Source organism: Neolamprologus multifasciatus, chromosome 22, assembly GCF_963576455.1.
Source record: "Neolamprologus multifasciatus chromosome 22, fNeoMul1.2, whole genome shotgun sequence".
NCBI classification, from domain to species: Eukaryota; Metazoa; Chordata; class Actinopteri; order Cichliformes; family Cichlidae; genus Neolamprologus; species Neolamprologus multifasciatus.
In genome coordinates, this window is record NC_140459.1 from 2,241,427 (window position 1) to 2,265,259 (window position 23,833).

The following is a 23,833-nucleotide window of genomic DNA, read 5'->3' on the forward strand; positions in this document are numbered from 1 at the left end:
GTTCCAGAGTGTGGGGGTGCCTACTGGGGTCAGCGGGGGAGCTGGCCCCAGGGAGGGGCCGCTTGCCCCTCCCTTTCTTCCCTCCCCATCCTCAGCTGCCTCCCTATTCCCGCTCTACCACACCCACGCAGGGCTTGGGGTGCAGGTATGTCACCAAGGTGCAGGGGAGGCACTCCCCCTCTGTCCCCTTCTGGCTGCCTGTGCCTCAATTTTATTCTGCAACCCAGACATCCACATTACTCACACTCTCACATAACACATACATATAGGGCGTTGGGGGTGGGCACGTTTTACAGCATCCAGAGGATGGTCGGTGTATTCCAACCCACCTCTGGCGCTGGTGCCCTACCCTCAATTTTAAATGCATATAGACACTAAGGGTTTTCGGGAGGAGCCGTGCTGCTCTCTGAGAGGAAGCAGGAACCATGCTCTCCTGTGTTTTAAATGCACTTTTGAACAACACACAGCAACACTACATATGAGCGGGCAGAGGGAGGTTTGGGGTCTTCACTCACCCCGGTTCTGTTAGCCGTCAGGGCTGGGGGGCTGGGAGGAGGTGCTGGCGTCAGATTGGGGTCTGGGATGTGGGGCCTCCCTGCTACTGCAGATAAGGAGGTGGTCCGCTTGCCTTCACCCCAGAGAGAAGGGTTACATCTCCTGGGTTTAGGTGCGGCTTGTCCCTCTGGGGGCGGGGGTACCTGGACCTGGGATATAGAGTATGTTTGGGGAGTGCGACTGTCTGTGCAGTGTCTTTTTGTGTCTGTCTACACGTTGGGTGAGTGCCGAGTATTTGGTTGTGTATATGGGGTGGGAATGCACGTTTGTGTCTGCGTGCGCCTGTTCGTCTGTGTCTTAGAGTCAACCTCTCTGGGTACATCTCAGGCCTCTCCCCTCACCACACTCCCTGCCGGTGGCTGATGCCCTCAGACGTTGGTGTGTTGGTAGTCCTTGTCGACTGGAGCTGGGCGCTCATGTATGTACCGGCTCACTCCTGGTGGCCGATTGGCGGGGCCTGGCGCCTGTGGCCTGGCTGGGCCCCTTCTGGGGGGATGAGATGCCCTCAGGCCTCTGGCCTCTGGGCCTGAAGCTCCGTCCTCTCTGGTACAGCTGGCTGCCGGCAGATCCCGCGGGCACGCCACTGCAACCCCCTCTGGCCTCTGCTCCGCAGCTGCTGGGTGGCTCTACTCAGCTCTTCCCAGGAGGGTGGCACAGTTCCCCCCCTTTTGGTGGTCCTCCTCGGGTCCTTGTACTCTGGGGCCTCTGGATATCTGGGGCCTGGATCTCCTCCATACCTGCTTCATACCCTGGGGGACGGGGCTATGGCTCCCCACACTCCCTAGCAGATCGTTACATGGAGAAGCCTTTGGAATACAAGCATGCTGATGCACACAGGTGTACACACGGGTGTGCACACGGGTGTTCACAGACGCCGACTACACCTTTCTTGGCTGCTGCCTCAAAGCACATTGTGCGCTGTCTATCTTGCGTGCTGCACAATATAATATTTAATATTTAGTATCTACTGTTATCTACTACTAGCTAGTTTATTGTGATGGTGCTGTTTTTATTATGTTGCTCTTTTTTTGTTTGCTTTCTCTTCTGTTTTTTTTTCTCCATACAGGTGATCCAGGTGTTTTGTTTGTTTTTCTTTCTTTCTTCCCCCCTTTCTCACCGTTTCTTTTCCCCTCTGGTTTTCTTTCTCTCCCTCTCTTTCTTTCATTCTTTCTCCCTGTCCTATCCCCCAGTCATATCTGTCCCATTTGTAGCAACCGGAAATAAAATAAATTCATAATTATAATAAAGGTCAATCAAATGGACCAATATGGCAAGGCCATGATGATCCACTTGGTAAAATAAATCCGCTTGGCATCTTTCTTGGCCTTAAGACAACAATTCTAATGGCTAAAGATCCAAACGGGACACACACACAAAAAAAAAGAAAAAAAAAGTGAGGTGTTTTGGCTGGGGCACTTCAGATAGTGCCCCAGCCAAAGTCTTGACAGGAATAAAGCCTCATCCACCAGCATTCCCGTAGCTCCTGAGCTTAATATTCCTTCCCCCTGCGTCTGTACCAAGCCATGCAGGCAATTGTGATGATGAAAAAAGAAGAGAGTCCTAAATTGTGCGTGGATTATAGGCAAACCATTAAAGAGGCTTACCCCACCATGCTTACAAGAAATGGATGCTTGGTAAGGGATGTTGTCTACTGCACATGTTATCTACTGCCAAGCAAGTAGACCACATGTTAAGTATAATATACTTAACATTGATATTTTGCAGATAGACCACCAGAACCCACAAAGGAGCTGTATTTTGTATCCAGAAGGGACTTTTTGAGTGGGATGTGATTTTTTTTGGACTGTTGTTAAATCTCAGTTCTTTGGTCTTTGGGCTGAAGGAAGAACAACACTCGGTGTATAAATGCTCAATCAACAATCTCTTTATTCCATAGAATTCTCATTATTCCATGCAACACTTTTGAGCATTAACCATCCGGAGGGGAGATGTGGACAGGACGGTGTCCACCAGATCTCAAAGTGCCTGAGCGTTTCTCACATTCTTATAGCTTCAACCCCCCCCAAACTAAGCATTCACATTCTTTCTCTCTTACAGCGCCTAAGTGACGGCCTTGGCTTCCTGTTTTATCTCCTCCTGATGAGATGGGGCAGAAAACTTCTATGGTATGCTCTGTTCTCTTCTAATCAGACAAATAAGGCCATGATTCTCTGAAAACAGTATTTCTTATATTCAGCAGTATCATGCATCATAAAACAATATCATTCATTCACCATAAATCAGCAGTCTAATGTAATGCAAATCAGTTTAATAAATGTAGTCGTTATCTTCCTTTAAGTCAGGAGAATAATGCAAACTAAAACTACATAATAATTTCACAATTTTTAATTAGGTATATAACGTGGCATAAGATAATATAATAATCTCACACTATAGAACTGTGATTTCAAAGTAATATACCTACCTGGAAAAGCCACCAAAATCCAGATGCACTCCCCAGAAGGCCCTTCATTACTTCATGTCAATGATCGGCTCCAGATCCCAACTTCAGCATGAGCCAGCTCCAGCATTAAGGTATGCAGTGCAACCAAGTGGCTCACCCTACCAACTTAACTCCTCCAGGGCACCCTCTAGTGGTGGTTGTGGAGTCTGACACTACCAGTGTACACCAGTGTGTGGCGGGGGCGTGGTATGCCGTTCCCATACAAAGAATTGCAGTCAACCTGATGTGCATTATTGATGTCATAATAGCCTGTGTCATCTGATTCACAGCACACCAAAAATCTGAATTAGACTCTGCCAACAGGAATCAATCTTCTTAACGTTAATGACATCTCTCTGGGGAGTTAGCTCACACTAGGTTACCACCAAAAGTGGAAGCAGTAATGTGAATAAGTGTTTTTCTTTAATAGAACTTAACAAAAGACTTCTAACTACACCCGCTGACTGCACAATTGCTGCTGTCTGTGATGACTCGGTTTCAAATGCTGAGTAGGAAATTAGTTGCTGTGTACCTCATGAAGAAGGAAGTGGTTTCTGTGATCAGCTCTTTGACGCATTCAAGCCACAAAGTCTCTGATCAGATGTGAGAGAGCAACATTAAAAGCATTAAACTTTATTAAGTTTATTTGTAGCTCATAAGGCCACAGTAGAGGCCAAAAAACAAGACAGGCTGAAAATAGTTTGGAACATGTGATATACATATCCTTTGCTCCACCTTAAAGTCGCAGATATGTGTAAGTGAACACCAGAATATCAGGGAAAAGATAGAACTATGACCAAAAGTGACCATCAAACATTTTTTATTGGTCTACAAATCTTCTTTGTCTCCATTTTATTTGCATTGTAACATTTCATAAAGGAAGTGATGGTGTTTGGCACATTTTAGTACAAAAAGTCTGTTGTGTCACGTATCTGCAAGTTTCAGATCAGATAACAGGGAAAGAGAATAAACTACAGCATTTTTAAACACCATTTAGCAATTTTGCTTTATTTATTATTGATATTCATGACACTAAATGGTAAATGGCTTGTATTTGTCCCTAAGGACCCCAAAGCGCTTTACATATCCAGTCATCCACCCATTCACACACACATTCACACACTGGTGATGGCAGCTACATTGTAGCCACAGCCACCCTGGGGCGCACTGACAGAGGCGAGGCTGCCGGACACTGGCGCCACCGGGCCCTCTGACCACCACCAGTAGGCAACGGATGAAGTGTCTTGCCCAAGGACACAACGACCGAGACTGTCCAAGCCACTCATCACTAATCATCATTTGACTCAAATATATAAACAGCAGCCATGCCACAATTCTATGTTCTTTTTATCTATAAAACAACAGCAAGTCTGACATCTTCAATGACCAGTCTGAAGTCTGCAAACATGCTCATGCTGCAGCACATCACAGACCATATCATCACATCTGTGAGACTGTGGTACACAAAGCCTCAAAGTCAACAAAAATGGCAAGGCCTTTCCAAATAAGAAATAAATAATTTATTACATTCTATAATCCTTACAATATTTAACTGACAGAGAGTAAGTGAGTGTCTATAAATACATAATAGTAGTGCATATGTTTGTGTGTGTGGTTGTGTTTGTGGTTAGCTGCTACTTCCTTCATGCTCATCTCTTGAAACAGCTGCGTGACACAGGCGGAAGCAGATGGTTGAGGCTTTTAGTTCTCCCAAAATGTCCACAGGTACTCAAGGTGCAGCACATGTGAGATATAGCAAAGGAATCCGAGTGGATGGTGAAGAGAAAAGCCAAGTGGAGATTCAAGATCATGAAGACTACTCCATCAGTCATGGGTTACAAGAAACTGGTAAGCATTGAAAATTTTGTGGTGCAGCAATGAATGCAAACTTTCACATTCAACACCTAAAATAGCTTAATTAGCTTAAGATGCTTTTGAAATTTTTTATGTTAATATGATTATGAAGTCTCCTTTGAAACTTTATTTATAGATAAAGTATCTGAATTTCAGGAGTGGGACCACACCTCCAAACACGCTCCTTCTGGTTCTTATCTATATATGATCCCCCAATTCTAGAGTTGTTCACTCTCATTTTCGTGCGAACACAGTTCGCTCTCGTCCGTTCTCGTGTGAACACCTTTGGAGAAGGTCTTTAACACAGCTTATTTTACAAGAGTAACATAATTTTACCCATCCTTCCATTTGCTTGCAATCACCTTCTCATTAGTGGTGGGACAATCAATCCAAATATCGATTGTATCGATACTAAGTCAGTATTGGTATCGGATTGATACTGGCCTAGTGAGATCGATTCTTTACTTTAAGTTCTGCTCTTGTTTCCAATGCTGTGCTTTCGGCAAAGACGAAACAGCCAAGTCGCCGGACTTGCCGCTCCTGAGGCAGCGCAGAGATGGGGGTTGTTCAGTTGTTTACATGATAATTATATTTTCACCTGTTGTTTTTGTTGTTGAGAATTTTAATTGTAATTTTTGTATTATAGTTTCTCAACAGTACTCATTTTAATTTTTTTTACTGGTTTTGGTGCACTTTTATTTTTAGAAAAAAATACTAAACTAAACCATCACGGCAGACCCAATGGCATTTTCATGCTTCGCAGCATCATTTATTCTTACAAATATCACAATGTTGCTGTAACATTACATTCAACGGCTGCAGCCCTCCCGCTGCCAGCTGTACACATCACCACCAACAACAACTTTGTCCTAATTATGTCCTGGGTTTTAAGTCTTTAATAACACTATTTAAGAATAAAATTAAATATTAGCAATTCAATGAGTGTCAACCTTTTTTATTTAAAAGTATCGGTATCGGTTTGACACCAAAATATGCAGTATCGCACACCACCACCTCTTATCTGTCAGCACATCAGACAAAGAGCTACACAGCTCTGCTTCATCAGTTTCACTCCAGGAAATCCAAGAAACCGAATACCATAGGAACTTACTAGCAGTTTTCTCACCGGCCGACAATCTGATCTGCTATGTTTATCCAACCAGTCGTCTCTCTGCTAAATCCAGTTATGAAGTAACTTTGGCCGGTCGCCACATCCATGCAATTAAGCAAGATCACCCACCAGCAAAGCTCATAGCAGCTGCTTTGAAACAAGGCCACAGACCAAGAGAGTTAGCGGAAAAGCCAACGGCGCCGGACCCAGAAGCCACAACGTACCCATGCTTCTGTAAAGTCTCAATGAATATCCTTCCATTAAGGATTCAGACTGGACCAGCTACAACTGCTTCCATTCACCAGCATTCTAACTTTCAAGGGTTCTTAACCACAAAAATCTAAATGTCAATCCAAAGTCTTCTTACTTGCAAAAGCAAAAATTGCAGCTCCAACAGCAAAAGCTACTGCATACCTTGTAGCTCCACCCACCCATCAGCACCAACTAGCAAGCTCAGTTCTGTGCAACTGCCTCCTAACACCATTTAATGCATAGCTGGAAATCATTTGCTAGTTTCATGCTCTGCTCGTCCTCCATTGCTGTTTATCTCTGCTAGTCATGGGATGCCAGTTTTAATGTTTTCCATCCCTCCTTCCGCAAAGTGCAGTTCTCCTCTAATCAGTCTTTCAGTTCAACCAACCCTTCTGAAACTCCTCACCCTCTGTTCATTTCAGAGATCGGCACATTAGTTATCACTACCTTACCCAAAGTAAATCAACCAGCTAGGCACCCCCTCTCAATTTCTAGTCAAAGACAAGCTCACATAAGCTTTTACAAGCCATCAAGCCATTACTTCAAGTCTTAAAATCCTGGCATTCTTCAATGTCAGAGCTTCAGTTAAGAGTCAAGCCACGTCGCTATCTGATCAAGGGTTCCCCTCATTAAGGTCTTATATTGTCCGAAATTTCCTTTGATCTCTTCTTACGCCATTCCTCTCTAATTTTACGACTTCATCCACTCCACTATATGGAATCCTTGTGTTAGGGGCTGGTCTCCGTGTCTGAGTAAGACTCATCAGCACGGTCGATGAGTCTTAAGAGCAAAGCTCTGATACAAGGCACACAACAGCACCCATACGTTGCTAATATAGCAGGGAAAACAGACAAAGAAATCATAATTGACATAATAAAACCTTTCCATTGCCCAAAGACAGAGGTCATCCATGCTTCCAGTGGGTTGTCAACTCCTGAATGGTCATGCATTGTGGTGGACAGCGTCTTCAGGCCTTCCAGAACTCTGGTCACAGAGCCATCGGGTGCTGTGTTATTAGGAATAAAAGTACAGCACTCCCTTTTTCTCCTAGCAACATGTCCAAAGCCATCCTATTTTGTACTGCCATTAAAGATGTTGGACCCGACTGCTTAGCAAGCCCTTCAATAGTCTCTGCAATGCCTTCCTCCACCTGTGGTGAATGTCTGTACTGCGGACGCCATATTGGAATGTCAGATTTGAGTTCAAAGGTCACAGGGGAGCAGGTGGTTAAGCCAACATCAGTAGGCCCCTATGACCACAATGTGTCAGGCAACTGTGAGAGGCCTTTAACGACCTCTGGATGATCTGTCAGTTCCCTGCCATGTGTCCTGCAAATGTGATGATGTTCCAATATAGTATCATCTGTGTGAGATGTTGAAATTCTATAGGTTTTAGTAGAAGGAGAGCTCAGGAATCTGTGTAGGTTGCCAATCAGTTGCTCGTGATGCTACGCGTATCATGGGACCCAAGTCCTTTGCTTGGTGTCCAGAATGAACCACTAGAGACACATGAGGCACAGACTCATCACCCATTCGGAACCAGCTTTCTCGTTCTTCCGCCAAGTGGACCAGGGCTGCTACCCCCTGCGGTCCAACATAAATATCCCTGGTAGAGACCTGTTCCATACCTTCCCCTCCAGGAATTCATGGAACAGGTCTTCATACCACTCAGTAATTTCGCGGTCATAAAAGAGCGTCACAGAGGCCCACACATGATCACAGCTCCCAGTTTGATGAGCAGGTCTCGCCCAATCAGGTTCACAGGCACTTGCGCTGAAATGACATATGGATGAGCCACTGCTTGCTTTCCATTTTCAGTCTTTAAAGGAATTACCTGCCTTTCCCCCTTCTCCCCGGCCTCCCTGTGGAGTGTGTCACTGCTGCCAGTCTGAGCTGTACCAGTCGACCTCCCAGATCAGCATTTGGGGTCTTGGTCCAGGGATCACGTGTGGGTTTGGAGCCTGGTGGAATGGACCACCCCTTCCTCCTTGAGGCGGGCCCATATGCTGCTGTATTTGTGGCTGCTGTGGACAGTCTCTCGACCAGTGCTCAGGCTGATAACACATCAAATAGACACCTCTAGGCCCATGACCCGCTCCAGGCGCACCCCTTCCATAGCCCGGGGCACCGGTGGGCAGCCTTGAACTACCATAACCTTTGGTGAGCCAGTTGATGTGTTCTCTTTCTTTCTCTCACTTACCTTCTGTCTCGCTTCTCCCCAGTTGAGCTTAAGAAATTGTTCTTGAAGCTCCTTTAGGTCCACTTTCTTCTTATCTTTCTCTTATTAATGCTTCCCCAAATAATGAACCAGGTGTCTCTCCCAGCGATTTGCATCTGCCCCTTCTAAGTCAGGGTCATCCAAGATTTTTTCTCTTGCCTTTTCTGGTACCCCCTCTAGCATAGTCTTTCTAAACCATACCTGGGGTCGGATATTTTTGACGCACGGAATTCCCAATCTGCTCCTGCACTCGAAAAAAAGGGTGTGGAGTCTGGTCTGGTAGTGAAAGCTGCCAGTATTTGGATTTCTTCCAGTGCAGTAACTGTAATGCACCGGCCAGCTATGGCTCGGAAATCCCCCAAGGCGAACTGTGTGCCTGATGTCACTTTGTCAAGTTGTCTCAGCCAGCCTGCCCCTGCATCAATGATGGGTGGCAGCATCTCCACCAGGGATGTGACATCCCCTACCCCATATGGTTTATATCTTCTTTCACCCCCTGCTGCAACCACTAGGGGCATTTCTAATGCAGATGCAGGGAGCATCGCGTGTCACTCTTCACTGCAACTTGGTCACACAGACCGATTATTTACTTCCACATTTCCCATATTTTACCATCTGGTTGTCCTCAATGCATCACCTAGTTTCTCTTTTTGCTTCTCAGTTGTCTTCCATTGCATTTCTTCCTCTGTTGAACTTCTCACTCCTTCTCTAATAATCTCCCCTCGTTCAGCAATTATTTTTTAACTGACCTGGAATTCCCTCTAATTACCACCAGATGTCACTGTTGCTCTCCTCTGTACCCTCCTAGCTCCTCCTTGTTGCTCCTCCTTCATCCCGCCTATGATTAGGCTGGCTCTCACACACTTCCTCCTCCTCGCAGTCTCCTTCACAGCTCGCTTTGAGGCACTTCCTCCTCTGCCGATTCAGGACAATGCCCTAATCAGCACACAGAGTGGGTGCGGTCTGCTCTTTTAGACCTCAACCATACCAGAACAATGGGCCCACAATCTTCAGATCGCGGCACAAATTACTTAAACTGCAACACGGCGTCTAACCGCGGTTTCTCTTTTTCCCAAAACACAATCAAATTATACCCCCCAATAAACTCACAATTTACAACAATTAGTTGGCCTCCCGTCGCAATTTCCACATACACCACAAAAACACAATCTTAAACTCAAATCTCTTAGTTTCTGCACTTACTCCCAAACTTCTATCGAGACGCCGACTCTAACGGGGATTTTCCAACACCACAAACACACTTTAGACTCCAATTCCTTTATTACTTCAATTTACTCCCGAACCTCTGTCGGGGTGCTGACTTTAACGGCAATTACACACACTCTTCACGGCCCTCTATTTGCAGCAGACACTCCGGTTCAACCCAGCACAGAATTTAACTGGCCCAAGCAACCAGTCCTGCGTTTATGCAGACTTGAGTCCGTAACAGGGACTCTAACCCCGACTTAGTTATTTTAAGGGTTCCAGTATGGAGGTTACCAACCTAGTCCTCCCGTCCCACGGGTCTCGCCCTCGCATCCAGGAGCCTGTGGGGCAGCCAAGCCCAGAAGACACACGCGGCCTTTAGCCGGTGACAAGGCCTCTAACCCCAATTTTCTTACAGTAGGCTAAACATCAACCTGAAATTCTTGACAAATGTCTCCTGCTGTAACGGACTAAGACAAACCTTTCACCACCTATTTATTCTACTGAGTGAATTTACACTGGGATACGCTCAACTTAGCAAACAGATAATTTAGCATTCATCCAATAGGCACACTTCGAATTAACAGGTGGTGCTTACCTTTTCAGATGAGTGAGCCGGCTCTCTGTTCGCTTCGTTCGCGCGATCTCAGAGCAAAAATGTCCCAGGTTTCGGCATCAAAACTGTTACCTCTAAACAGTTTCACCCCAGTTCTTGGATTCCTCAGGCCTCCAGAGACAACACCAGGACTCAGTAGTCAATTCACACTTTTATTTATCCACACTCATTGATACAGCTTCTAGAAGGGAGATGTACAGGACCCTGGAATTCATCAGCAGATCTCAACTCCTTTGCTGTTGCACACAGTTTTATAGACGTGACCCCCATTCTAAGCCCTATACGATGTGCCATAAAACTAAACACTAGATATAATAGATACAATTATCTATTATCTCACTTGGTAACAGATAATGCATTTTGTCTCTACAGGTCAACACAATCGAATGAACCATTCATCTGCCAAAAGGAGCCATTTCAGAGTCATTGCAGCCGCTCTGGGAGCTTGTTTTGTCTTGATGTTGACTGTAATTGTCAGTCGCGGTGAGGCTTAACTGTTTTCTATAAAGACCGAAGTCCAACACTTGTGTTTTTGTGTTGTTCACCTTATATATTTGGAAGAATATATAAGGCGCTAAACGTTTTTTAACATTTAGCGCTTATTACTTCTCAAAATGTTCTGCTAGAGGTACAGTGCTGAAATTTAAATGACAAAATGAAACATTTGAGCTGTAACACTATTTTCTTCAAAATATTCAAACAACCTGATGATTACCATTTGCCAGTATAGACAATAACAGGGACAGGAAAAAATATTATTAATATATTAATATTCAAAACTTACATTTGTGTGAACGGACAAACACAAAATCAACTTTTTAAACTTTAAGAACTGTAATTTTAAGGTTGATGTTGATCTGCCTGTTATTTACTGTTTTCCTCAGGTATCGCAGCAACCTTGCAGTCAGAGCAGACCAGTACTTTACATAGCCATCTTACAACGGAAACTACAACCGAGAAAGGCTTGTTTACCTTCATTTTTAACAATCAGATGTTGAAGTATACCTATAAGCAGTTGTTGAGGCTTTTTTAAACTTTTAATTGTAACAGTCAGATGCACAACTGTAGATTTAAACAGTATCACTTGTTTGATGAATGAAAACCTCCTGATTGTGTGGAAGATTCTACAAGTTAGTCTGTGCATCCCATTTTAAAAATAATTTAGAATGCAAGATTCAGGATGCTGTTTTTGATGCTGACCTGTGTTTTCTTTTAATCTCTATGCATTTTAGCGAATAATGTGCAGTCACCAACAGACAACCCAAGTACAACGTCCATTCTATTTTCACAGGATGTAAACAACAGAACAACTCAAAGTACAAATGAGAAAGGTTAAGAAGCTCATATATAGAGTTTTAACAAATATTTAACTATAGCTGTAATCAATGTTCCCTCTAAACTGCGCGCGTGCGCATTTGTGCTCTGCTGACACGGTCTCTGCACACTGAAAATCTGTGTTGGGCACAAAAAAATCTAACCTGAATTGTAATTAAAATTAAAACTTTAACAATTCTGTTTTGCAGTGTTAGTCGGTGACTGGCTGCTCCCGTATGGGATTAGAACGATGCCACCTTATCCCATAATCCACCCAATGATGCGATTCACATTCGTATATACGCAGCTAATCAACGTCATTGACAAGCTATGACAGCGTCCTTATGTGCCGACACCGGTGTTTAGCTAGCAAAGCGGCTGATGTGGAGTGAAGCCACGTTAATGACAACGTGTACAACCATTGGAGATGTGAGCAGGACAGACGGAACAACTGATGGAAAAACTGTGGACTTTATACCAGTTTTTAAATCGTGTTGATCGGCCACGTGAAACCAGAGTTATGATGATGGTTTTCTTCCTGAATACTGTCGTTGTTTATATTTACTGCAGGAAGAAACGGTAAAAACGGCGTTTTATAAGAAAAAAGGCTTGAAAGCCTGTGAGCAAAAACAAAACCAAAAAACCACAGCCTTTCCTATTGGTGGAAAAAAGTAGCATGTCAACCAATCAAAAAAATGATATGGCAACATGGCATTTAGTTGTTTAGGAAGGGGGAAGTTTTAAGAGTGACGGCGTGTTTTGAGATCTGAGAGATTTGCGACGTTTAGCACAAATCTTGTGTAGTTAGTGTGTAGTGTAGTCAATAGTTTTGTTGTGTCAGAACAATGAGGCGACTGCTGAATGTTACAGGTGTTACAGCAGTGATACATCTGCTGCTGTCAGGCCTGCAGGTATCAGGCTGTTGTTCTCCTTCATCTCATAGTGGAAAGAAATTATTTTTTGGAGTGGCACAAATAATTTGTGTGGCATAAGATTTGATGCAGAACAGCTGATTGTTCTGTAAATAGTTTGAAATGTTTGTTTAAAAACGCCTTGGCTGCATTTTTAGGTAAACAACTACAAAAAACTTTGTTGTTTGCATAACTCAGTTACTTTTATGAAGAAGTAACTATATAATTAACTGCCCAACATTGGTCATTATATACTGTATTTTGCAGACAGAGTTACAGACTCTCTCCCAGACCACAGACTCATAATACAAGTCAGAGCTTTATTAAAAAAAAAAAAAAAAAAAAAGAAGTTGTGTTTTCAAAATTGGAGTTAAACCTATTTTTACTTCCAGTAGTGTTAATATACTACACAGGTCATGAACAAGATTTTTTTAATTTTCATTGTAAGAGGGCTAAAGCAGTTAATTAAAAGTAGTCTAACATAAATGTAAATGCTGTAATTTGATTATTTTAATAAACCATGTAACTTGGATGGATTCGATGCTGCCGTGACCACAGTCCACACGTCTGCTGTTGCTCACGGTGGTAAATGGTAAATGGCCTGTATTTGTATAGCACTTTACTAGTCCCTAAGGACCCCAAAGCACTTTACACATCCAGTCATCCACCCATCCACACACTGGTGATGGCAGCTACATTGTAGCCACAGCCACCCTGGGGCGCACTGACCGAGGCTGCCGGACACTGGTGCCACCGGGCCCTCTGACCACCACCAGTAAGCAACGGGTGAAGTGTCTTGCCCAAGGACACAACGACCCAGACTGTCCAAGCCGGGGCTCGAACCGGCAACTTTCCGATTACAAGGCGAACTCCCAACTCTTGAGCCACGATCGCCCGTGGTCCAAGGGACCGCTCAGGGAGTTTGTGTGTTTGCTCAGTTACATAAAAAAGTTTGAGGGAACATTGGCTGTAAGCACTTTTTTCTATGAAGACTGAAAGAGATTTTACAGTTTATGCTTTGCGTGCCATTTTGATGATCAGTATGATCAGAAAACATAACATAATGTAAGGACATATGTTTTCCTGGCTTTTCAATGCACTTTCATAATAAATGAATAACATATATATAATGTATATTTTATATTATATTATACATAATATATATATTAAATATATTATAAATAATATTTATAATAATTATATATTATAATATAATTTATAATAATATATAAATAATAATCACCTGCAGACAACCAAAGTACAATTTCAATTCTTTTTTCAGCAACTGTAAACAAGATGACAGCACAAAGTACAACAATGAAAGTTTTAAAAGGTAATTATTTTTTGTTATAATCAGTTTTAACATTTAAATGTTTAACTAATTATTTTTTTGATGAGGACTGAAATAGGTTTTACAGTTTATGCTTTGCATGCTATTTTGATGATCAGTATATGTAATGTAAGATTATTTATTTTATATTGACCTGTGTTTTCCTGGCTTTTCAATGCACTTTCATAATGAATGAATAATGTTAAGTCACTCCGCAGAGTACAATTTCAATGCTCTTTTTCAGAAAATGCAAATAAGATGACAATACCAAGTACAACAGTGAAAGGTTAGGAAGCTCTACACAATTTTTACATTATTTAAGAATATTTATTTGATGTTTACCTGTGTTTTATGTTATATTAAATGATTTAAATTAAATGATAATTAAATGATTTTTAATATATGTCAAATAACCAATAACCCATTTAGAGTTTCTATTCTTTTTTCAGCAACTCTAAAAAAGATGACAACACAAAGTACAACAAAGAAAGGTTTGGAAACTCATGTATTTATTTGTTTACAAAAATCACTTCACAATCAACTGTTTAAAATGGATGTTTAATTTCTTTGATGAAGACTGAAAGAGGTTTTACAGTTTCTGCTTTACACAAGATTTTGACCATCAATTTATGTAAATCAGCAATATTTACTTGATTTGTATATGTGTTATCTTTGGTTTTCAATACATTTCAGTTTATGTTAAATCGACTAAGAAGATGATGACGACACGAAGTGCAACTCAGAAAGGTTTAGAAATGTCTTTTTTTTAAACAGTCACTTTTAACAATGATATTTTAAAATATAATTTGAATGAAAGAGAGTTTGAGTGTATGATTAGTGCAGTTTTGACAATCGATTTATGTAATTTACGTATATTTACTTGATGCTAACCTGTAGTTTCTTTGGTATCCAATGCATTTTCCACTTCTTTTCCAGAGAGTGTAAACAAGATGACAACACAAAGTACAACTGAAAAAGGTTTAGAAGCTCATTCATTTATATTTTTTAAGCAGTCACTTTTAAGAATCAAATGTTTAGCTGTACTTGTAATTTTATAATGAAAAATGAAAGAGGTGTTTATGTTTTGCAAGCTATTTTGATAATCATTATATGCAATGCAAGGATATTAATTTGGTACTGATCAACATTTTCTTTGGTTTAGTGCATTTTAGTAAATTTTAAGTCACCAGCAGACAACCAAAGTACAATTTTCATTATTTTTTTCAGCAACTGTAAACAAGATGACAGCACAAAGTACAACAAAGAAAGTATTAAAAGGTAATTATTTTTTGTTATAATCAGTTTTAACATTTAAATGTTTAACTAATTATTTTTTTGATGAGGACTGAAATAGGTTTTACAGTTTAAGCTTTGCATGCTATTTTGATGATCAGTATATGTAATGTAAGATTATTTATTTTATATTGACCTGTGTTTCCCTGGCTTTTCAATGCACTTTCATAATGAATGAATAATGTTAAGTCACTCTGCAGAGTACAATTTCAATGCTTTTTTTCAGAAAATGCAAATAAGATGACAATACCAAGTACAACAGTGAAAGGTTAGGAAGCTCTACACAATTTTTACACAATTTAAGAATATTTATTTGATGTTTACCTGTGTTTTATTTGATATTAAATGATTTAAATTAAATGATGATTAAATGATTTTTAATATATGTCAAATAACCAATAACCCATTTAGAGTTTCTATTCTTTTTTCAGCAACTCTAAAAAAGATGACAACACAAAGTACAACAAAGAAAGGTTTGGAAACTCATGTATTTATTTGTTTTAAAAAAATCACTTAACAAACAACTGTTTAAAATGGATGTTTAATTTCTTTGATGAAGACTGAAAGAGGTTTTACAGTTTCTGCTTTACACAAGATTTTGACCATCAATTTATGTAAATCAGCAATATTTACTTGATTTGTTTATGTGCTATCTTTGGTTTTCAATACATTTCAGTTTATGTTAAATCGACTAAGAAGATGATGACGACACGAAGTGCAACTCAGATAGGTTTAGAAATGTCTTTTTTTTTAAACAGTCACTTTTAACAATGATATTTTAAAATATAATTTGACTGAAAGAGAGTTTAAAGTGTATGATTAGTGCAGTTTTGACAATCGATTTATGTAATTTAAGTATATTTACTTGATTGAAAATGTTCAGTCCCCAACAGATAACAAAAACACAGCTTCTATTTCTTGTGTAAATTTCAAGAAAATGACAAAACAAAGTGAAACAAAAGAGGATCAGAGACTGATTGAAAGTCTTATTTGAATAATCAGTTAAAGTAATCAATTTTTAACTGTAGTTGTAATTTTTTGATGAAGAAGGATGAAAGATGACAACACAAAGTACAGCTGAGAAAGATTTTCTCTCATTCTGTCTTTTTTGTGTCTTTGGCTCTGAAGACATTTTTAATTGAACCCTTCTAAGCTACACGAGACTGCAGTAAAATTTATTTTCATCGTGAAACTAAATGATATACAACCCTTTCAGGATATAGCTGTCCTGTAGGATGGCTGAGGGCAGGATCCAAATGTTACTATGAATTAAATGAGAGGAGAAGTTCGCAGGAGAATGAATCAGACTGCCAGAGAAGAGGAGGAAGTCTAATTGTCGTAAATAGTAGAGAAAAACAGGTGGGTGTGTTTACACTTCTCAATTGAAATGTGACCAAATATTGCTCTTTAAATGCGTTATTTGGTGAGTGTTACCGCATCTGTGCTTTCAACCAGATACAGAACTAAGGAACCAGGTTAGCACAAGCAGCAACTGGTTAATCAAAGGAACAAAACTTAGAACAGATTTTCAGATATGCTTAAATGATCATTTATGCATATTTGTCTGGGGGGGGTTAAAATGGTGCCAATGTGTATGGCTTGCTATCTGTTCCTCCAAATCTCTGTTTTAATGGTATTATTCTGCTGTGACGTTGACTCCCTGCTGGTCTATGATCGCTAAGTTTTACTTAAACTTCGGCTATCTCCCAATACTCTGGTCTGTAGACTGGAAAATGCACACAAAATACCGCCTCCACTCCTGTCGTTGGTTCCTACTCACCTGCTCCATGTACCTGTGCCATCTCCCCGGAAGCAAGGTCACCGTCGCGTCAAACAGAGTGGGAGATTGGTGAAGCTGAAGGCCTGGTGAGCGTTTGGTTCTGCTGTTTCTTCCGGTGCTCCTAGCGTTGCCTACCGCCCCCCTTTTCCCTGCCATCTTCATAAGCCATCCTATGCATATCTGGTGCCACTTGCTGGCTCTGAGATGTTCCCACACCCCCTCCCATCATCCCTGTCCACGGCAGTGCGGCGCGAATCTGCAAAACCTGCCGTATGTTTAATGAGCTTATAAGTCTGGTGACTGTTCAACTCCGGCCAAATTTGGCCTGGTAAAACTTTCATCCTTAAGGAATATCTTTTGTCACACTACTTGGACTTTCTCTGCCTAACTGAGACGTGGACAACTGCTGGTGATTCCAGCGCCTTTGCAGAACTTTAGCCTTCAGACTGCTGCTATTTTAATGTCCCACACAGATCTGGTCGAGGTGGAGGAGTTGCTTCCATCTTCAGAAATCGCTACAGGTGTAAACAGGTTTCATTGGAATTTTATTTTTCCAGTTATTAACTGTTGCTATTGGAAATAGCCTATTCTCCCCCTGTACTGTGCACAATAATATACAGGGCCCCAAAATACAGTAAGTAAGTACAGTAACAGCTGTATAAAGGAATTTGCTGCATTTCTAACTGAAGTCACGATAAAATATGACTCCTTTCTTATTGTCGGGGATTTTAATATTCATGTGTGCTGTCCAGAAAATGGTTAAAGACTTTTTGAATCTTACTGATTCTTTAATTTAGTTTGATGTGTGTCTGCATCCACACAACAGTGTGGCCACACTCTTGATCTGGCTTTAGCGCACTCACTGCCTGTTTTAAGTCTCTGACCTGTTTTCTCTGATCATATGCTGGTTCTGTTTGACATCTCGTTATCTATAAATGAATTCAGGGTGCATGTCCCTGCTCAGCCATCTCGTTTGTTAAATTTCTGTCCACCTTCTATAATCAATTCTCCGTTCCTGAGACACTCCAAAACGTAGAGGAACTCAGTTCTTGGTTTCATACCACTTGTCAGACTGCCTTGGATATTGTTGCCCCTCTAAAACTCAGGCATCCTAAGACCAAGTTTGGACCCTGGTTGAATGATGAAACCCGTGCTGCGAGGCGTGAATGTCGTAGGGCTGAGCGGAGATGGAAAAAAGATAACTTAAAGGTCTCTTTATAAAATTGGAGCGCTGGGCCTTATATCAGTACACAGTAAAAGAAACAAAGTGGAAAGACTTTGCTAACATTATTTTGGTAAATTTGGTAAATCAGAAACCACATACAATGTTTAACTCAATTGAGACTATTTTATGCCCTCCTTCTTCTCTCAGTTTTGAGCCTTCACTTCTTTATGAACAAGTTAGTTTTGGCTAGGGTGCGGATTATTTTGCCCACATCTGACCAATTTGTCTTTCAACAGTTTGAGTCGGTTACTGTTGCTCAGCTACAGGAGGTGGTGGATCATCTAAAGCCTGTAGGCTCACCTCACGATGCTATCCCTCCCCGTTTTCTGAAAAAAGTTCTTTCTACCATTTGTTCAACTATTTTAACCATTTTAAATAGCAGCCTTACCTCAGGTGTGGTTCCAAAGAATTTCAAAGATACAATTGTGCAACCTCTTCTAAAGAAACCTGGGCTAGATACAAACACTGAAAACTTCAGACCAATATCTAAGCTGCCATTTTTATCTAAATTCTTGGAAAAAATAGTATATAACCAATTGATCCCATACTTGAATGCACGAAATATTCAGGAGATGTTCTTATCTGGTTTTAAAGCAATGCATAGCACTGAATCGTCATTTTTAAGAGTTTGTAATGATATATTTTAATTTGATTCTGGTGAAAGTGTCATTCTTATTTTACTCGATTTAACTGCTGAATTTGACACTGTAGACGATGAAATTTTAATCTGTGTGTGTGCCCGTATAACAGGTGTGGCTCTGAAATGGTCTTATTTAACAGATCGAACCTTTTCAGTTCGCTTAGGAAACTGAGTCCTCCCGTGCTCCGCTGTCTCATGGAGTACCACAGGGTTTCATTCTGGGTTCTATCCTGTTTTCGCTTTGTTTACTTCCCTTGGGCTCAATTTTTAGGAGACACAGACTCTCTTTTCACTGTTATGCAGATGACTGTCAGATTTATGTTCCTCTTAAAAAGAAAGATGGGTCGTCTGTAAATCGCTTGCAAACATGTCTGGAGGACGTCAAGTCGTGGTTGGCGCTAAACTTTCTTTGCTTTAATGATTCTAAAACTGAAGTAATGGTGTTTAGACCTGCCTCCATTGGTGTTCTGTGTGTTGATTTGCAAGCCCTGAAATCATTTTGTAAACCAGAGATTGTAAATCTAGGTTTTAAAATGGATCCTGAACTTAAGCTTGAAGGCCAGATTAGGTCGGCTGTAAGGTCTAGTTTCTTTCATCTGAGGCAGCTGGCCAAAATTAAGCACGTTCTTGCGCCACAGCAATTTGAAACAGTAATCCATGTAACTGTTCGGCTGGATTACTGTAATTCTCTTTATTATGGGGTGAGTCGATCTTCTGCTTTTCTGCAGCTAGTTCAGAATGCTGCTGCACATCTTTTAACTGCCACTCGTAGATGCGAGTATATGATCCCAGTTTTATATTCACTTCATTGGCTGCCTGTGCATTTTGGGATCCATTTTAAGCTGCTTTTATTTGTTTTTAAATGTTTGTCCAATGCTGCCGCTCTGTACCTCTCTGAGCTTCTTCATCCATACATACCTTCCAGGTCCCTCAGGTCGGCAGACCAGCTCCTCCTGAGCGTGCCTGTAATCGTAAGCTCAGAGGGGATTGTGTGTTTGTGGTGTCAGCACTAAAATTGTGAAATGAGTTGCCTTTACTTGTTAGACGGGCACCTTCCTTATCGCTTTTTAAATCATGTCTTAAAACATATTTATTTACCCCGGCTTTCAGCACAGCAGGATTTTTTGATGTCTCTTAATCTGTTCGTTATTAATTATATATATTTTTTTAAATTTTAAGGTATTCTATATGTAATTTAAACAGTTTTCTCTTTGTTTCATATTTGTAGCACTTTGGCCAACATTGTTGGATGTACAGTGCTTTATAAATAGCATAAAGAAAGATCTTTCTTTAATTGCTAGCTCCAGTTCCCAGGAAACAAAGTCAAACTCTAAACATGTGTACTGTTTGCATTCTTGCTCTTCACTTTATTAAAGAAATAACTTATTTAACTAATTTCTATTTTTTTCACTGCATAAAATATACCTTTAAAAAGTATGGCAACTCTTCCATGTTTTTGTCTCTGTGTAGAGAATACTTCATGGGGAAACAACTGAGGAAGTTCAGCAGTGTGGGACAAAATGACAAAATGCAAGTATGGCTTATCCTTCCATCTCAAATGTGAATGGGATTTTACACTGCACACTAATCTGCCAAAACATTAAAACCACTGACAGGCATACTAGTGGTGCCCATCACAATAGGACACGCAGAGTGGCTCCAGCTCACCAGAATCTCGTTAAAAAGGTGCTGTACTGTGTTTAGCAGCTTGTGCTTGGTGGTGTGCAGAATCATTTAATCTGATTTAATAAGTTTCTGTTTGTGTTCATATACTAAGAAGCACTTAAATGAAAACTGCTACGATGAGAAAGATAATCTAGTAGGCACATACATTTTCTAGTAGAGAATTAGATTAAAGCAGAATTCTATAAAGACTTCTGCGTAATTCTGTTACCAACATTATACGGAATGTTGCAGGAAAATAAGGAAATGGCAGACTACCAACAAATATGTATTCTTTCAACATTAGTCTCTGGCTAAAACCAGGAAAATACCATGTGTTTCCTACCAGCTACCGCCCAGTATCTCTTTTTAATGTTGACCTTAATGTAATCTGCAAAGCTCTCTCATAAAGATTAGAGACAGACACCATCTCTACTTTTAAGATTAGGCTTCAAACTTTCCTTTTGCTAAAGCATATAGTTAGGGCTGGACCAGGTGACCCTGACTCCCCCCTTAGTTGTGCTGCAATAGGTGTAGGCTGCTGAGGGATTCCCATGATGCACTGGGTGTTTCTTCTTCAGTCACCTTTCTCACTCACTATGTGTTAACAGACCTCTCTGCATTGAATCGTACCGGTTATTAATCTCTGTCTCTCTTCCACAGCATGTCTTTATTCTGTCTTCTTCCACTCACCCCAACCAATCACAGCAGATGGCTCCGCCCCTCCCTGAGCCTGGTTCTGTTTTCTTCCTGTTAAACGGGATTTTTTCCTTCCCACTCTCAACAAATTGCTTACAGTCATTTCATTGTTGGTGTTTTCTGTGTTTTCTTTGTATTATTGTAGAGTCTTTATCTTAAAATGTAAAGTGCCTTGAGCTGTTGTTGTGATGTGGTTCTCTATGAATAAAACCAAATTGAACTGAATTGAATTGTTTTTGAGGGGGGTCCTTGCCAGACATAGGTTACTGACGTGGTACACTGCTCCTGGCTCGATCTGGGGTGGGTTGGGGACTTGGCCTTATGGGGCACTCTGTCTCCGGCTTTTTTGGTTCTGGCTTTGCCTAAGGGGCGTGTGTTTTGGCTGGTGTGTTGCCAGGGTTGTGGGCTGGTACATGCATGAATCTCAGCATCATCGGCTAAAATTCATATGAACTTCTGCTACACTTGATGTAACTTAACTTGACCATGAAACCACAGCAACTGTGTTCCAGTCACACACTGTTCTTTACTTTAAATCACAAAGCATCAAACTAACCTGTTTATCTTGCACTAACCTGAAGAGGATTTCCATGCAGACTTTAAATAACACAGTCTACCACAGTGTGATTTGCAGCATGTTTGACAATATGAACGTTACATTTACAGAGCCAATATCTGATTTACAAACATGATGACTTACACGTAGGGATGGGAATCAAATTGAGAACCGGTTCCCACTGTTTCAATTAATAGGAATTGTTTGCCATATTTGCCATTTTTACAAACGACTCCCTTATCGATTCCAGTCACCTCAAATGATGTCACCACGTTGCGGATCGTCATTTACCTGGCAGGAAACATGGCGCCTATGCGGCACAAACGCTCAAAACTTTGGTTATACTTTACGAGAACTGATGACAACAGGGCAACTTGCAGTACTTGCAAAGTAGATATTTCATTTAACCTCCTAGGACCTGGCGTCCACATATGTGGACATCACATTTTGGGTTATTTAGACCAAAATACTCAATTTTGCTCTATAAGGGCCTGATATCCACTTATGAGGACATTATACTGCTACTGTTCTATCAAAATTTTAAACAAATATTCTCATATGTGGCTCTCATTTTTCTTAGAAACAAAAATTAGGTAAAAATAAAATTCTGGTAATTCTTTGTTTTTACATTCATCAGGTCCCAATCAGCCCAAATATGAAAGAGAAATTAAAAATGCTGCTGTGGAAGAGTTTGGGTCTTAGGAGGTTAAGGGAGGAAACACTACGAATATGCAAAAGCATTTGCTCACAAAACACGCGATGACCTTAAATGAATGTCGTGTTTTTAATTCTGCTCTGGACTCGTGAATCTCAACCCAGCAGCAGCGGGAACGTTTGCACGTCCTCTCCCGTTAATGCGGCAGGTAAATAATCAACTAACAGTGCATATTATGTTAGCGCGATCTGCCTTATTACAAAACCTGCCATTACTGTGCATTTAGGTGACCATGATGAGACAGAGTCTGGCTCAGATGCTGGCAGTTCTCGCTGCAGTCTACCGGTAGCGTCTCCTTTCAGGCAGGATAGACGAATGTCACCGAGCAGTGACTCAGTTTGTGGTCAAAGGCTTGCAGCCGTTTGCCACAGCAGATGATTTTCAGTAAGTGAATGTGTTTAATTGTAGGCAGGGACATTACTGGATATTCTTGTGTAACTGCTACAGAATAATTTGTGTTATACTTTGTTATTGCTACAGAAGAATATTTATTTTATTATTTTACATTTACAATGTTTTTTCCTGGGGACCCTGTGACACCCCATTGAAGAGGCGTAGGCTGGATCTCTTAAGATCTCACTGTTGGGTTAGGGGCAAGGCAAGGCAAGTTTATTTATATAGCACAATACAACAGCAAGGTGATTCAAAGTGCTTTAAGACATTAAGAAGCAAAAACAAATAAAAAAGCATGATTTAAAATGGAAAAAAAAGGAAGAGTAGATAAAATCAGTAGTTAAAATGTAAGTTTTGAAATTTAAGTTTAAGTGCAGATTTGGTGCTTTATTCAAATGCAGCTGAGAATAAGTGAGTCTTCAACCTGGATTTAGATAAACTGAGTGTTTCAGCTGATCTGAGGCTTTCTGGGAGTTTGTTCCAGATATAAGGAGCATAAAAGCTGAATGCAGCTTCTCCGTGTCAAATGTCAAAAGTCTACAGGACCAAATCTGGTGCCTCCTTCAATTAATACAGCTCACCATTAATATTATGACCGTTCATTAAATATCAGGGAAAACATTGTTGACTAAGCAACACTGTGTTCGGAAACACATGCCAGCTGAACTTAAAGGTTTAGAAGACGTATTGTTGTTTTGAGCAAAGAAGGGCTTTCTCTGCATGTGATCACAGAAAAACTGCTTTTTATTTCATTAATAAAATAACATCATGAAAATGGTGTGCCAATTAGTGTTTTCCTTGTTTGAACTGCATAAAACATATAATGCACATGTATGACTTCCATCTTTTTCCATATTAGAAAACATATTTTATAAACACTGGAAGCAGTTTGTTGTGCAGAGTCATTTTAAAAAAGATGATAACGTCACACTTTAGTGTGTCTCTGTGTTTGTGTGGATGTGTTGGAAAACACTTACGTGGCCAGTTAAAGTGGGTGTCAAAGATTACATGTATTAAAAGCATCAAAGGTAATGAGCCCTGCTCTAAACAACTGTCACAAA

At 40.7% G+C, this 23,833-nt stretch overlaps 1 protein-coding gene and 1 long non-coding RNA gene across 2 annotated transcripts; both read left to right on the forward strand.

Annotated features, from left to right (window-relative positions):
* Positions 1-1,183: 1,183 nt before the first annotated feature.
* On the forward strand, positions 1,184-22,960 carry LOC146492551 (uncharacterized). Its single transcript, XM_085149369.1, has 9 exons — positions 1,184-4,846; positions 10,627-10,737; positions 11,139-11,284; positions 11,474-11,585; positions 14,054-14,095; positions 14,259-14,300; positions 14,503-14,556; positions 16,319-16,461; positions 20,218-22,960. Exons 1-9 carry the CDS (start codon positions 4,687-4,689, stop codon positions 20,269-20,271), a joined length of 864 nt encoding a protein of 287 aa, XP_085005495.1. The 5' UTR covers positions 1,184-4,686; the 3' UTR covers positions 20,272-22,960.
* On the forward strand, positions 14,584-15,829 carry LOC146492552 (uncharacterized). Its single transcript, XR_014872063.1, has 5 exons — positions 14,584-14,787; positions 15,037-15,087; positions 15,329-15,370; positions 15,534-15,575; positions 15,779-15,829. It is a non-coding gene; the product is annotated as an uncharacterized LOC146492552 (long non-coding RNA).
* Positions 22,961-23,833: the final 873 nt, after the last annotated feature.